The sequence below is a fragment of the Saimiri boliviensis genome, chromosome 4 (genome assembly GCF_048565385.1).
Source record: "Saimiri boliviensis isolate mSaiBol1 chromosome 4, mSaiBol1.pri, whole genome shotgun sequence".
Taxonomy (NCBI): Eukaryota; Metazoa; Chordata; class Mammalia; order Primates; family Cebidae; genus Saimiri; species Saimiri boliviensis.
The window spans coordinates 10,164,215-10,178,734 of NC_133452.1; the positions used below are offsets into that span (position 1 = coordinate 10,164,215).

The window sequence follows — 14,520 nt, forward strand, 5'->3', positions numbered from 1 at the left end:
TTCTCAAGCACATGCCAGCAAACCAAAGCCAGAAAACATGACCTCATGCTCCCCGTGAAAAGGCTCCCATGAGGAGCCCATCCGCATCTGACCAAGTCAGTACACCCACCAGACGCCCAGCCTGCAAGGCAGCCCCTCCTGTTAACCACAACCAGAGTGGACTAGAGGACATTAGAAAAGGACGTTAGAGTAGGTTGACTAGACAAACTAGTCGGCCACAGCATCGCAGGATGACACGGGCACAGCAGGCACTGGCCTCTGCACTCCCACATGCAAGTCTAGGGAGTTACCCTTCACAGTTCTATTTTCGGAACGGTGAACACGGAATTCACAAGGGAAATTAGTTAAAGTTAAAATAGCAGCTATATATTTTATTCTGAAATATAAATCTCATTTCATGCTGCTACAGATTCTTTTTTTTTTTTTTAAGGTCTCAATATGCACAGCGATGCAATTCATAGGCTGATCCAAAATTAACAATATTAGTTTTATTTTCAAAGTTCTTCAGATAAGACGCTGTAGACCTAAAGATGCAACAGTCATAGCCTCAAACTCTAAAATGGTATTTTAAAGCAATTTAGTAGCCACGGACTTTCACTCAATGTGATTTTCCTAAAGATTGGGTTCTCACTCTGATTCAAGAACATTCATAGAATTTGTATACCAATTCCTTCTCCCAAGAGCTAAAACAAATATTTACTGCAAGTTTCTTTACAAAACTAAAGATTAAAATCAACAAATTACATACAATATAAGAACAATCGTAATAATTTATACAATGATGTCCCCTTTAAACACCAAGTAATATCCAAAAAACTTGAGAATCCCATACCCACAGGCCAAGACTTCTCCTAAACAGATGTGGTTATCTTTAATTTAACACAAATGAGGAAAGAAAAATATTTTTTAAAAAGTTAAATATGACGCCCTAAAGCCTATCAAAATGAAATGCTGTAAGAGGTTTTAGGAGAAAAAAAAATGCCTACAAAATAAACATTAAACAGTTGATTTCTAACACACTAATCACTTTGAATTGCAGTTTTACAAAAGACGTGCTCTGTGTTTTACTTAAAAGCTGTAACAAGTTTAGACTTTGTTTACTTATTGGTTCTTGATGGTGACGGTGATTTGGTAGGGTTTTTCTTATTTGTGTTTCTAAGTTTGCTCACTGAGTCTTCCTGGAATACCTCTACAGCCAGAGCACCAAGAAGCAGACCTTTTTTTTTTTTTTTTTTTTTTTTTTTTTTTTAAGAAATACATAAAGTGGCTTTGTGGACTCACCAGGGTTTTCCCACACAGGAAGGCGATGCTGCTCTGGATTCTGTGATTTATGCCTTGCTGGTCACAGCTCACTGTTGTGTTGAATTCCAGAAGAGATCTGGTTGCACTTCTCAAAGGATAGTCACCTATTTGGAGAGAAAACAGAGTGAACAGGCTATAAAACATACATAACCAAAAAGCTATTTCCAAGGAAAAGCAAATTGGAAGTGTCATTATAATGTATCTGATAGCTTATAAATTTATAAAACTGTCCTTTCCCAGAATTTTCCATCTCAGGAGTGGCATCCCCATTACATTACATTGAGTGCCATCTTTCCCTTGTCTGCTGCATTCTATACATCAGAAAGGTCCACAGCTGTGCACCCATCTCAGATCTGTCCACGTTTCTCCACCTCTACTCCCACTAAAACCACTACCTGCACTCCAGCACTGGCCACCTAACTAGTCCCCCTGTCTCCACACTAGTCTCATCCCTCGCCAGCCCCATTTCCTCATCCATCCTGTACCAGTGTGATCTTCAAAAACATAAATCAGAATATATAACTCAGCCACTGAAATTTGTCAATACGTCCTGTCACATATGCTACAAAATCAACATTCTCTAAAAAGTCCCACAAGTACAGTAACCACATCTCCATTTCTCTAGGACATTACTGTAACAGTCCAGAGTAAAAAATCTATATAAAAATCAACATGATAGGGGTTGGCATAGGAATAAACTGATCAAAAGACAAGAATAGAGACCAATCAACTAGAAGAGAGAGCACAGAGACACAAGTATGAATTACAGTTTGAATATGGCAGAAGTAATAGATCAGGGAAAAGAGGAGGCTGTTCAATAGAGAACTGAAAACAGAAACAGAACTAGAAACAAAATGCTTATCCATATGGAAAAAGATAAAATTTGATCCTTATCCTAGTACTAGGTACAAAAAAATCAACTCTAAATGCAAGCTTGTCCAACCCACAGCCCTGGGCCACATACAGCCCAGAATGGCTTTGAATGCAGCCCAACACAAACTTGTAAACTTTCTTAAAACAGTGTGTGTGTGTGTGTGTGTGTGTGTGTGTGTGTGTGTGTGAGAGAGAGAGAGAGAGAGATAGAGAGAGAGAGAGAGAGAGAGAGGCTCATTAGGTAATATTAGCGTCAGTGTATTTTATGTGTGGCCAAAGACAGTATTCTTCTTCCAATGTGGCCCTGGGAAGCCAAAGGATTAGACACCTCTGCCTAAATGGATTAAAGATGTAAACATCAAAATCCAAACTTCAAATCACAGTAGAAATATTAACATAGAAAATATTTCTTAAGACTAAAAAGATTAATAAGGTTAACCTATTCAATTTAAGAGTTTATACTCAACAAAAAAATAGCTTCAAGAAAATGGAGTAAGTTATAAACTGGGAAAAACACGGAACTGGCAAAGAACCACCATCAAGAATCTCTACATACATTCACATGCAAACAAATAAGAAGTTTTCATATATAATTCCAGGAAATAAAGGACGATACATTACCTCCAACTGAGAAAGCACACACCATGCCAGAAAGGAGAGAGAATTAAAAACCCACACCTAGCCACATAATGGTGGATTTTAATATCCAATGAAAAGAAAAAATTCTAATCTAGGTCACATGTAATAGATAACCCAATATAAAATGAACAAAACATGATCAAGTAAACTGAAGAAAAATGTACATCAATAAATATGTTAACAGATGTTCGCTGTTATTGGTAATCAAGGAATTTCAAATCAAGACCAAAGTATACCATTTACAGTCATCCCTCTGGCAAAAAATTGAATACCAAGTGTTGGAGGTGAGATGGGTCAGAGCTCTCCTGTGTTGCTAGTGAAATGTTAACTGGTTCAACAACTATTTAAGTCAGCAGGACATTATGCCCTAAAATTGAATACTTCTGTGCCCTGTGACCTAGTTATTCCACTCAGGTCTACACGCAAGAGAAAACTATGCACACATGAAATGATGCACTGCAGAAAATGCAAAAGAATATCTCATGCTCTTCATAAGTGCAAAAACCTGGAAATAACCAAAGGCCCATCAACAGAAGAGTAGATCAATTAACTTTGGCAGATCCACACAATAGAGCATCACAGCAGTCAGAAGGAATAAACTACAATAAAAAACAATATGGTTGATTTTTAGTAATATTGCTGTTATCACTTAGGTCCCAAAAAGCTATACAAAGGAAGATATGCACTTTAATAAAGCTAGGTGCTTTATTTTGGAAATTAGACAGAGTTTAAAAAGTTAATACAAAATGTGGGCTAATGATTACTTCTAGTGGAAAGTGAAAGAGGGAAGAGTAAAACAGTCAGATAGTGGTTACCGCCAAGATTCTAGATTTTTGTTGAAAACAGGGTTCACTACATTATACAAAACAACTAAATTTTTAAAAGGAAAAAGGTTAGTCCATGGATTAATACATGGATCACTGCATGTGTCATGAGCTCGGCACAAAAGCTGATCCAATCCCACATACACCTGAAGTCCTGGGACAGTGCAGAAGGAGGGCAGGGGTGGACCAGAAGTCAGGGCTGTTCCACAGCACCAGGCTGACAGCCCGGTGGTTCTTCTGCCTACGTGCAAAGGTTGGCCAGGATCGTCTTTGCAATCTGCAACGCCCAGAGTCTTTTCTAAAACCTTTCTCCCTCAGACTTAAACTCGGCTCAGCCAAAAGGACACAGAAGCCCTGCAGAGGCGCTAGGACCAAGGACAGTGCCCCCATGGACAGCGCCCCGTGGGCAGTTCCCGCGCGCCTGGACAGCTACCGCGAGCCTGGACAGCTACCGCGCGCCTGGACAGCTCCCGCGAGCCTGGACAGCTCCCGCGCGCCTGGACAGCTACGGCGAGCCCGGACAGCTACGGCGAGCCCGGACAGCTCCCGCGAGCCCGGACAGCTACCGCGCGCCCGGACAGCGCCCGCGAGCCCGGACAGCTACCGCGCGCCCGGACAGCTACCGCGAGCCCGGACAGCTACCGCGCGCCCGGACAGCTACCGCGAGCCTGGACAGCTACCGCGCACCCGGACAGCTCCCGCGAGCCCGGACAGCTACCGCGCGCCGGGACAGCTCCCGCGAGCCCGGACAGCTACAGCGCACCCGGACAGCTCCCGCGCGCCTGGACAGCTCCCGCGAGCCTGGACAGCTACCGCGAGCCTGGACAGCTACTGCGCGCCTGGACAGCTCCCGCGAGCCTGGACAGCTACCGCGCGCCTGGACAGCTCCCGCGAGCCCGGACAGCTACCGCGCGCCCGGACAGCTACCGCGCGCTTGGACAGCTACCGCGAGCCTGGACAGCTCCCCGAGTCCCGCCCGCAGTAGGCGTATCTGGGAGACGTTAGGCAGGGTCAGGGCGGGGCAGGCTCAGCTGCCTCCGAGGTGCCCGCCTGGGGAGATGCGCAGCTGAAGGTGCGCGAGGGCTGGAGACAGGGAAGGCGTGCAGGCGAGGGGGTGCAGCAAGCGCGCGGGGCATACAGGGTGCAGGGAAGCACTTGGAGCGCAAAGGGCTCCAGGTGGTGCAGGGGAAAGCAGGGAGGCACAGGGGTGGGGAGGCACGGGGAGTGGAGGGGCGTGAAGAGAAAAGCGGCGGGGCGGGGCGGGGCGCGGGAGGCTGGGTAGGCGCGGAGCCCGGTAGGCGCGGAACCCCAGTAGGCGCAGAGGTGCGGGGAGGCACGGGGGGGGGCCGAGGAGGCTAGAAGGGCGCGGGGACACGCGGAGGACCGGGTAGACTCGAGAGGCCCAAGAGGCGTGAGGGGAGGGGGCAGGACACGCTGTTGGGGGCTGCAGGAGGCGCGACAAGCCCGGGAGGCAAGGGGTCCTGTGGAGGCACGAGAGGTCTAGGAGGCGTGAGGGACCCGGGGAGACTCGAGAGGTCCAGGAGAGGGGGAGGGCTGCAGGGCGGTGGGCATGGGGCGGGGAATCGGTTCAGGTGGAGGATGGGGGCAGCCGCAGCAGCCAGAGGGATGCAGCATCTCCTGGCAGCTTCACAGGCCAAGTCCCAAACCTCGTGTCCTGTTCGCATACAGGGTGACCCCTCTGTGCCAAGAGTTCCTGCGGGTCCCTCATAATGTACGGAGCACATCCTGAAAAGGACGCAGAAAAAGGCCCTGGAAGCGGCAAGAGGGACCCAGCCGCACAGCCATGCGGGTAGCCACTGCAGCCCTTGCTGGCAGATCCCAGGCAGGGCGCACATCCAGCCCTCTGAGGATTCCTCGCAGCCCAGCGGCCAAGAGCAGACACTGGCGAGAGGCTTCAGAGAGCCGCGGCCTCCCAGAGAAGGGCCGGGCAGGGAATGGCCCCCAGCCGGCTTCCAAGGCCTGTGCCCAACAGGCCAAGCCTCAGCCTCCCAGCACTGCTGACCCCAGGCTCCAAGCCTGCGGGTCTGCCCGCCAGAAGAACCCCTAAGACTCGCTGGCAGAGCCCGCGTAGAACCACATTAGACCAAGCTGGATCCCCTTGCGTGTACAAAGATGTTCGCTGTCTTTCGGCAGCCATGGCTGGTAGTCAAATATTTATTATTATAAACATTAACTGTTGGCTATGCTTTAATATAATGTATACATATAATTTTAAATATGATTTAACCAAGTAAATAAGAAAATACACTATAAATTATTGAACCATACCCATACATAGATTGTTCCAGCATATCTGCCACAATAAACAATGCTACAAAAAAATCTTTTGTACAAACATCTACATATAGTACCATTTCTTCTATTGGTTTGAGACACAAAAGATTATGTGAAAATATGTTTTAAAATGTAACAGGTATTGCCAGAATATAAGGAGAGACCATAAATCAGATAAAAACACAAGTTATATCCAAAACTCAACCAGGTATCATCTTAAATATCCAACAGAATTCTAGGTTTTAAGAAAATAAAAGAACAAAAAGACTAAAGAGGAAAAGACATTTTCACATTCTATCAGTCAAAGAGATGAAAAATACAATCCAATGATCAATCCAGATGCCTGCTGTAGATTTCTGTGAGTGCATACAGGAATCAGACACTATAAAATCAATGGCAGTCAGGGTCCAGGTTCTTTAGAGTAAGTGAATCACCTAGAACAGCAACTACATTGGGACTCACTGTGACCTACCTGCTCACTAACAAAAAGCCAAACAGAATTCCAGGCTCTAGTGGTAACCTCAATTAACACTGTTCCCTGGTAAATATACTACCTCAAATTAAACGGGCTGGTAACAGGCTTCCTGAAGTGGATATAGAGCTTTAAACCTCAGAAGATTAATTAAATTAAAATCATCATATTAATATTTGGTGTGTTGGAATGTGAACGTATTTGGTATTTCTACTGCAATGCTTAATATAAACTCCAATTCAAGTTTTGTGATTCAGCAATTGATTTAGAACATCTAAGAGAATTTTAGATTTATCATAACTAGTAAATATGTAAGATTAAATATATAATAATACTGATAAATTTGTAAGAATTATTGTTACACTGAAATTTTAACTGTTAAACCAGACACCAGAGGTACTTAAAAAGGAAATCAAATACAGTTGACCCTTGAACTACACAGGTCTGAACTTCACAGGTCCACTTACGCACAGATTTTCTTTCACCTCTGTAACCCGAGAACAGCAAAACCAGTCCCTTCTCTTCCTCCTACTCACCCTACACAATGTGAAGACGATGAGGATGAAGACCTTTATATGATGATCCACTTCCACTTAATGAATAATAAACATATTTTCTCTTCCTTATGACTTTTTTTTCCCAGAGACAGGGTCTCTTACCTAGGTAGGGGAGTACAGTGGCCCCATCACAGCTCACTTGCAGCCTCAACCTCCTAGGCTCAAGTGATCCTCCTGCCTCAACCTCCCAAGTAGCTGGGACTACAGGCATGCACCACTATGCTTGGCTAATTTTTTTATTTTTTGCAGAGACAGAGTTCTACTATGCTGTCCAAGCTGGTCTCAAACTTCTGGGCTCAAGTGATCCTCCTACCTCAGCCTCCCAAAGTGCTATGATTACAGGTGTGAGCCAGCACACCGGTCTCATTTTCTTACTATTTTCTTTCCTTTAGCTTACTTTAAGAATATAGTATATAATACATATAACATGCAAAATATGTGTTAGTCGACTATTTATGTTACCAGTAAAAGCTTCCCATTGCTTCCCATCAACAGTAGGCTATTAGCAGTTAAGGTTAGAAGGAGTCGAAAGTTAAACATGGATTTGCGACCATGCAGGGGGTTGGTCCCCCTAACCCTAGTGTTATTCAAGGATCAAATAATGTAATATTGTTTAAACCAGCACTAAGGTCTTAATATTTGTTTCTCGCTATAAAACATTTTAGGGCAGAAGTCCCCAACCTTTTTGGCACCAGGGACTGGTTTCATGAAAGACAATTTTTCCATGGACTTGGATGGAGGGGTGGGAAGCGATGGTTTACTGTACCCTTTATTTCTATTATTATGACATTGTAATATATACTGAAATAATTATACAACTCACTATAGTGTAGAATCAGTGGAAGCCCTGACTTAGTTTCCTGCAACTAGACGGTCCCATTTGAGGGTAATGGGAGACAGTGACAGATCACCGGGCATTAGATTCTCATAAGGGACCACAACCTAGATCCCTCACATGTGCAGTTCACAATAGGGTTCGCACTCCTATGAGAATCTAACGTTGCCACTGATCTAACAGGACACAGAGCTCAGGTAGTAGGGCAAGCAATGGGGAGCGGCTTTAAATACAGATGAAGCTTCACTCTCTCACCTGCCCACCAGTCACCTGCTGCTGTGAGGCCCAGTTCCTAACAGGCTACAAACCAGTACCAGTCTGTGGCCTGGGGGCTGAGAACCCCTGCTTCAGGGCACTTTAAAATTCACACCAACTATTATCTCCCCAAAAGGATTGAGAGACAACCATCTTCCTACAGCAACATACAAATAAATGTGCCCATTTCCAGGCTCCTTGCCAGCACTCTAAGATTCAATCATTTAAATTTCTGCCAACTTAATAGAAGAAAAATGGGATCTCCTAACTGTTCTAATTTGCATTTATACCTGGTGATGCGGTGCGGCTCGGCTCTGTGTCACCACCCAAATCTCATGTTGAACTGTGATCCTGAATGTTGGAGGTGGGACCTGGTGGGAGGTGATTGGATCATGGCGCCGGTTTCTAATAGTTCAGCACCATCCCCAAGTGCTGCCTCACCATAGAGTTCTCACGAGATGTGCTTGTTTAAAAGTGTGTAGCCTCTCCCCAACCCGCTCCTGTTGCCATGCAAAGAAGCTGCCTGCTTCCCCTTTACCTGCTGCCATGATTTTAAGTTTCCTGAGGCCTCCCCAGCCATGCTTCCTATACAGCCTTCAGAACTGTGAATCCAACCTCTGTTCTTCATAAATTCCCAAGTACCAGGCAGTTCTTTATAGCAATATGAGAAAGGACTAAGACACCTGGCTTACTATTGAAGTTATATTGATGATCTAGATTCCTTCTTTTGTGAACTGCCTTTTCTTTGACTTTGCCATTTTTCTCCTAGGTTGTCTTTCTTATCAATTTCTAAGAAAAGCTCTCACCCTAATAGTACATTGGCACACAGGCTGGAAATATTTTCCCAGTCTAGCATATGTCTTTTGTCTTTAGAACAACTCTTAGTCATTAAAAGATATGTAGTAAGAAACGTTCCTCTTCTCCTGTATGGCTTCCAGGTTTCCTGAAGGAAGGCTCTTCCAGATTGTATCTGTTACTATTTTTTTTTCAATGTTCTATTGTCTTTTTACTTTCAAACCTTAATTGAGCTGTAATTTCTGTATGTGATCTAGGATTGAACTTTGTTTCATAAGAGACAACAGCTACTTACACCCAATTTTTTGGTTGTAAGTTCCCTTAAGTTATCTTAAGTTCCCATCTATATTTGCATCTATTGCTATACTAGCTCTTCTGTTCCTCTGATCTGCTGGGAGCTCCAGTTCCTGTGGTTGTTTTGAAATTTCACATTTTTTCCTTTCTGGCAAGATCAAAAGAAGTTCGTTTCTCAGATATCCTCTCAGAGCCACACATTCATATCTCCTATCCTGGTCTCCATTTCAGCTCCAATCTGTCTGATGTGACCCCATGACTCACATTAACAACATAGCCCTGAGTGAGTACACAGGCTCTGGAGCTGGCCTGTCTGCATTCAAATCCATAACCACACCGCTTCCTGCAAGATGCTCACTGTAGAAGCTGAAGTAACTCCATTCTGGAGGCCAATCAGCCCTGCTGACTTCTGATTAACCCCAGTTCCAGGAAGGCCCTCAAGATTTCCAGTTTATCTACTGTTCCTTGTGTAAGAGAAGGTACTTACATGAATCCTCCCCTTAGGTCAAAAAACTGACTTCATTTGTCCTGCAGATCCCTTCTAAACCACCCCTTCCCTATGCTATATGAGCCCTTGGTCTGGGGTGAGGTAATGACGCAGGGATCCATCTCATCTCATGACTTCTTGAGATGTGACTTCTATTCGTAAGTCCCTAGAAAATGTTTCTTGCCGGGCGCAGTGGCTCAAGCCTGTAATCCCAGCACTTTGGGAGGCCGAGGCGGGTGGATCACAAGGTCGAGAGATCGAGACCAACCTGGTCAACATGGTGAAACCCCGTCTCTACTAAAAATACAAAAAATCAGCTGGGCATGGTGGCGCGTGCCTATAATCCCAGCTACTCAGGAGGCTGAGACAGGAGAATTGCCTGAACCCAGGAGGCGGAGGTTGCGGTGAGCCGATATCGCGCCATTGCACTCCAGCCTGGGTAACAAGAGCAAAACTCCAACTCAAAAAAAAAAAAAAAAGAAAAAAGAAAATGTTTCTTTCTGAGAAACTAGGTGTCAGCCTCTTTTTTTGCCTCTCAACTTTCTCAGACTTCGGGGGCAGATTTGCACAGACCTGCCCATTGCAGAACACAGACCCATTTTGCACTTCAGTTTCTTCCTTTATAAAATGAGGGAAATGAAATCACCTACTTTCAAGGATTGCCCAATAAATTAAATGAGATATTTTACTTTAAAACATTAGGCCTAGCACATGAATGCACAACAAATTTAGGTTATTTTTATTGTATATGCAAATTAGATTTGATTCAGGATTATCCCTACGCTACTGTCAACGTCCCCCTCATTCACTCATACAATTTGCTCTCTCCAGTTGAAGAAATGGAGCCATTACTGACAGTCCTGAAAGTATTCATGATGACCCCCTTCTGGAAGTTTTAAGCTCTGGGAAAGGGATCTATCACGTGTATCTAGGGGGGGGAAATGAGATTGGAAACTGCTGATTTATAATAGTATCATCAACTTAACCTGTAAGTTAGTTTCTAGTCATCTAGTTATCTTTGGTATCTCCCCTGTAAGCATCCTTTCCTATTCCATGGGGCCAGCTTCCCCAAACACCTTCCATCACATCACCTCTCCCGTTACCATCACCAAAGGTCTGTAATGGATCCACTCCCTACCAGAATATACCAACTCTCCTCTTCCCTGGCTTTCTTTCAAAGCCCACAGAACTTGGTCAAACTCAAACTTTGTCCAGTGAGGCCAAGCTCACAAATTATCCTTCAAGTAACTTGACTCCATCAGGCATCAGTCTATGTGGTATTATACTATACTATACTACCATAAACTCAAGACACATTTTCGTTAGCCAAATATATTGAAGTATTACAATAAAATCAAGAAGAAAGCTACTTTTCCTTCTTTCTGAACACCTATATAACACTGGTCAACAACAGGCTTACTTGTGGCCTTTCTCTATGAGTTCTCAAAAGAGCATGACAAGGAAACTGGCCATCTCACCTGTCAGTTTCCTATGTATATCACCAAAGGATAACATTTGTCAGACCCACAAATTCACAACAACCTGGTGCTTTCTCAGATCTCAATCCTAGGCCTCAAATTCCTCTCACCGGGTTTTTCGGTCTGGATCATCTCTTTGTAGAAAGTGAGGAAAATCAAACAGGAAGTGGGCCTCAACCAGCAGACATTGTACTGCCTTATCTTCTTATTCTAAACACTGCTTTCTACAAAGCTCTTTTAGCTATGTTGAGGAATTTCCATGCAAAATGACAACTGGGGGTTTCTTTTGTTTTGAGACAGCTGAACAGGGTTGTCTGAGGCCAGTTCTCAGAAAGAAGAACCCGAGTTACAGGTGAGCAACCATCGCTGGAATGGAGTATCAAGTGGAGAGCACTGGAGCCTAGCAGAGAACCCCTGGAATGATGCCAGGGCCAAAAAAAAAAAAAAAAAAAAAGGAAACAAGAAGCTGGCAGAGAGCAGCTAGGGGCCCTGAGACACCTGGTATACTTGAAAGGAGGGGCGGGAATGCTGCTACCACCCTTTCCCCTGTGGCCAACTGCTGGTACACAAACTGTGGGAGAGCTCTTCTGCCCTCACAAACCCAAACACTGGGTGGAGGCAGCAATTTGGGGACTTCCTGAGGGCATTACATCAGACTACCACTTGTGCCAGGTTGCTCACCTTCCCATGGACCTGGGTGGCAGCAGGCATCATACTAAGAGTACAGCCCTTGGAAGATTGCCTGGGGAAGCTCAGCAGTGATGTCTCCATATCGCCAGAGCCCCTGCAGACCTTCCTTGGCACCTGCTGAGACTGCAGCCGCCACAAAGGGCTGGCTGGACCCAGGGGAGCTGCAGGGTTCCCAGAGGCCTACCCTCGGGAAGTGCTGCTCCTAAGGGAAGAAAGAGTGCAGCACATCAAGGGGACAGCCCTTGGGACAAAGGAGACCAGAGCGTGCACTTTCCTGTGCCCAAAAGCATGGCTTGTGAGCCGAGAGTGACTGTGCCACCTCCAGCAGAGAGAGGGGTGCTGTACTCAGCTCTGCAAGGGAAGTGTATCTGCAAGGCATGGACGTGGAGAGTGGGACTACTCCTCCCCTACCCTCCACCCACTGCTATGGGCACAGTCGTGGCTTCTTCCACAGGTTGGTACATGCACACCGGACAGTGGCCATTCTGGGTTTATTAGGGGCAGCTGCATTTCCACTGGCAGTGTGCCCACTGGGCCAGGACTTGCATGAAAGGTGGGACCCCACCCTCTCTACACAAAGCCACAGCATTCCTGCGGCAAACAGCAGGAGAGCTGCAAATCTGTGTGCTTTGGGTGGAGGGAGGAGGCTTCCTGAAGAAGACACGGTGGTGGTAAGCCATGGGACAGGTGTCTCTCATGGCACTCACTACACTGCAGCCTGAGACAGACAGCAATATTCTCGTGTTCTCAATGTCCCTGGCACCAGGACAGGGGTTGTGACAAAGAGGCAGATTGTGCTCCCACCTGCCCAGGCCATGGAGCTGGGACAACCCCCACACCTCCCCATGGACAGCTTGGCACCTTCTACAGGGCTCCGCCTATATCCCCGTTAGGGCTGCCTGAGCCACTGGAGTATTCAAGAGCAGAACTGGCAGTTCAATTCTGTCCAGCTTAGTCCCCCACTCAGGGGCTGGGCAGGGAGCTCGGGCCACTGTGCATTCCACAGACCACTCTACTGCCTGAAAGCAACAGAGCTTCACCCATAAACAAAGGTCACGCATAGATCCATCGGATTCCACTGCAGCTGGCTTTTACCCGTAAATACCACCTGCTGTCCTGCACAACCCGACATAAATTCTGCTGCCACACGTGCAAATCAGCAGAGAATAAGAAGAACTTCCTGAGAAGTCAGCCTTCCAGGCCCAGCGGGAGACACTGAGGAGCCTGCCCACACACCCAGCACATCACTACTGTTACAAGCATTTGAGAAAGCTATCACAAACAGGCCATCTGTAACCAAGAAACTCAGAGTCTTTACCACTGAAAGCACCCAGAACTGAAGTCAAACAACCATATACAACATAGATTATATTCACATTCTCAAAGGAAAAAAAATTCTGCCAAGCTAAAGTAAATTCAAAAATAAAGAAGAGATAGCTTATCCAGATGGGAAGGAAGCAGAGTAACAGCTCTAGAAGTATTTTAAAAAGGAAAGAAAAAGAAAGCGCTGCAACATCCCCAAAGGCTCACACTAACTCTCTAGCAGTAGACGCTAACCAAAACGAAATCCCTGAAATATCAGATAAGGAATTCAAAATACTGATTTTAAATAATCTCAATAAGATCTAAGAGAAAGTGGAAACCCCAACACAAAGAAATCAGAACAACACAGGATCCAAATTAAAATTTTATTAGAGATAGTTATTTTTTAGAAAACCAGACAGAACTTCTAGAAATGAAAAATTCATTGCAGAAATTACAAAATACAGCTGAATGCTTTAACAGCAGATTAGACAAGCAGAAAAGAGAATCTGAGAGCTTAAAGATAGGTTTGAATTAACCCAGTCAGACAAAAGGTATGAAGCTCACAGATCTTATAAAACAATTACACAATTGGCACTAAAAAGCAACTAGTTAACAACACTATGACAGGAATAAAATCTCACATATCAATATTAACTTTGAACATAGACAGATTAAATCCTTTACATAAAAGATACAGATTTGTGAATTGCAGGTTTTTTTTTAAAAAACGATACAACCACATGTTGTTTACAGAAAATTACTTAACTGATAAAAACAAGGACTCAAGGTAAAGAGGTAGTAAAAGATATTCTATGCAAAAAGAAACCAAAAGTGAGCAGGAGAAGCAATACTGAGATAAAATACATTTCTAAGTCAACAATTGTTTTTAAAAAAGACGGTTAAATAATGATAAAGAGATCAATTCAACAAGATATAACCATCCTAAATGTAAATGCACCCCACACCAAAGTACTCAGATTCATAAAATAATTACCACTAGACCTAAGAAGAGATAGACAGCAATGTAATAATAATGAGAGACTTCAACACCTCACTGATACCACTAGAAAGATCGAGACAGAAAATCAACAATAAAACACTGAACTGAAATTGCACTCAGGATTAGATGGGCCTAAAAGACATTTAAAGAACATTCTACTCAACAACCACAGGATATACATTCCTCTTAGTGCATGGAACACTCTCCAGGATAGACCATATGTTAGGCCACAAAACAAGTCTCAATACATTTTTAAAAACTAAAATCATTATCAACTATCTTCCCAGAAGACAGAGGAATAAAACTAGAAATCAATTCCAAGAGGCATTCTCAAAATTACAGAAACACATGAACATTAAACAACCTGCACCTGAATAACCGTTGGGTCAATGACAAAGTCAGGATGAAAATATAAAATA

The 14,520-nt window shown here is 44.5% G+C and overlaps 1 protein-coding gene across 1 annotated transcript in view; it reads right to left on the reverse strand.

Annotated features, from left to right (window-relative positions):
* IGF2R (insulin like growth factor 2 receptor) overlaps nt 1–14,520 on the reverse strand; it is a 125,069-nt gene that overhangs the window by 84,997 nt on the left and 25,552 nt on the right. Inside the window, exon 3 of the mRNA XM_039467281.2 lies at nt 1,282–1,406. Coding sequence (XP_039323215.1) covers nt 1,282–1,406 — 125 coding nt within the window. The remainder of the gene's footprint in view (nt 1–1,281; nt 1,407–14,520) is intronic.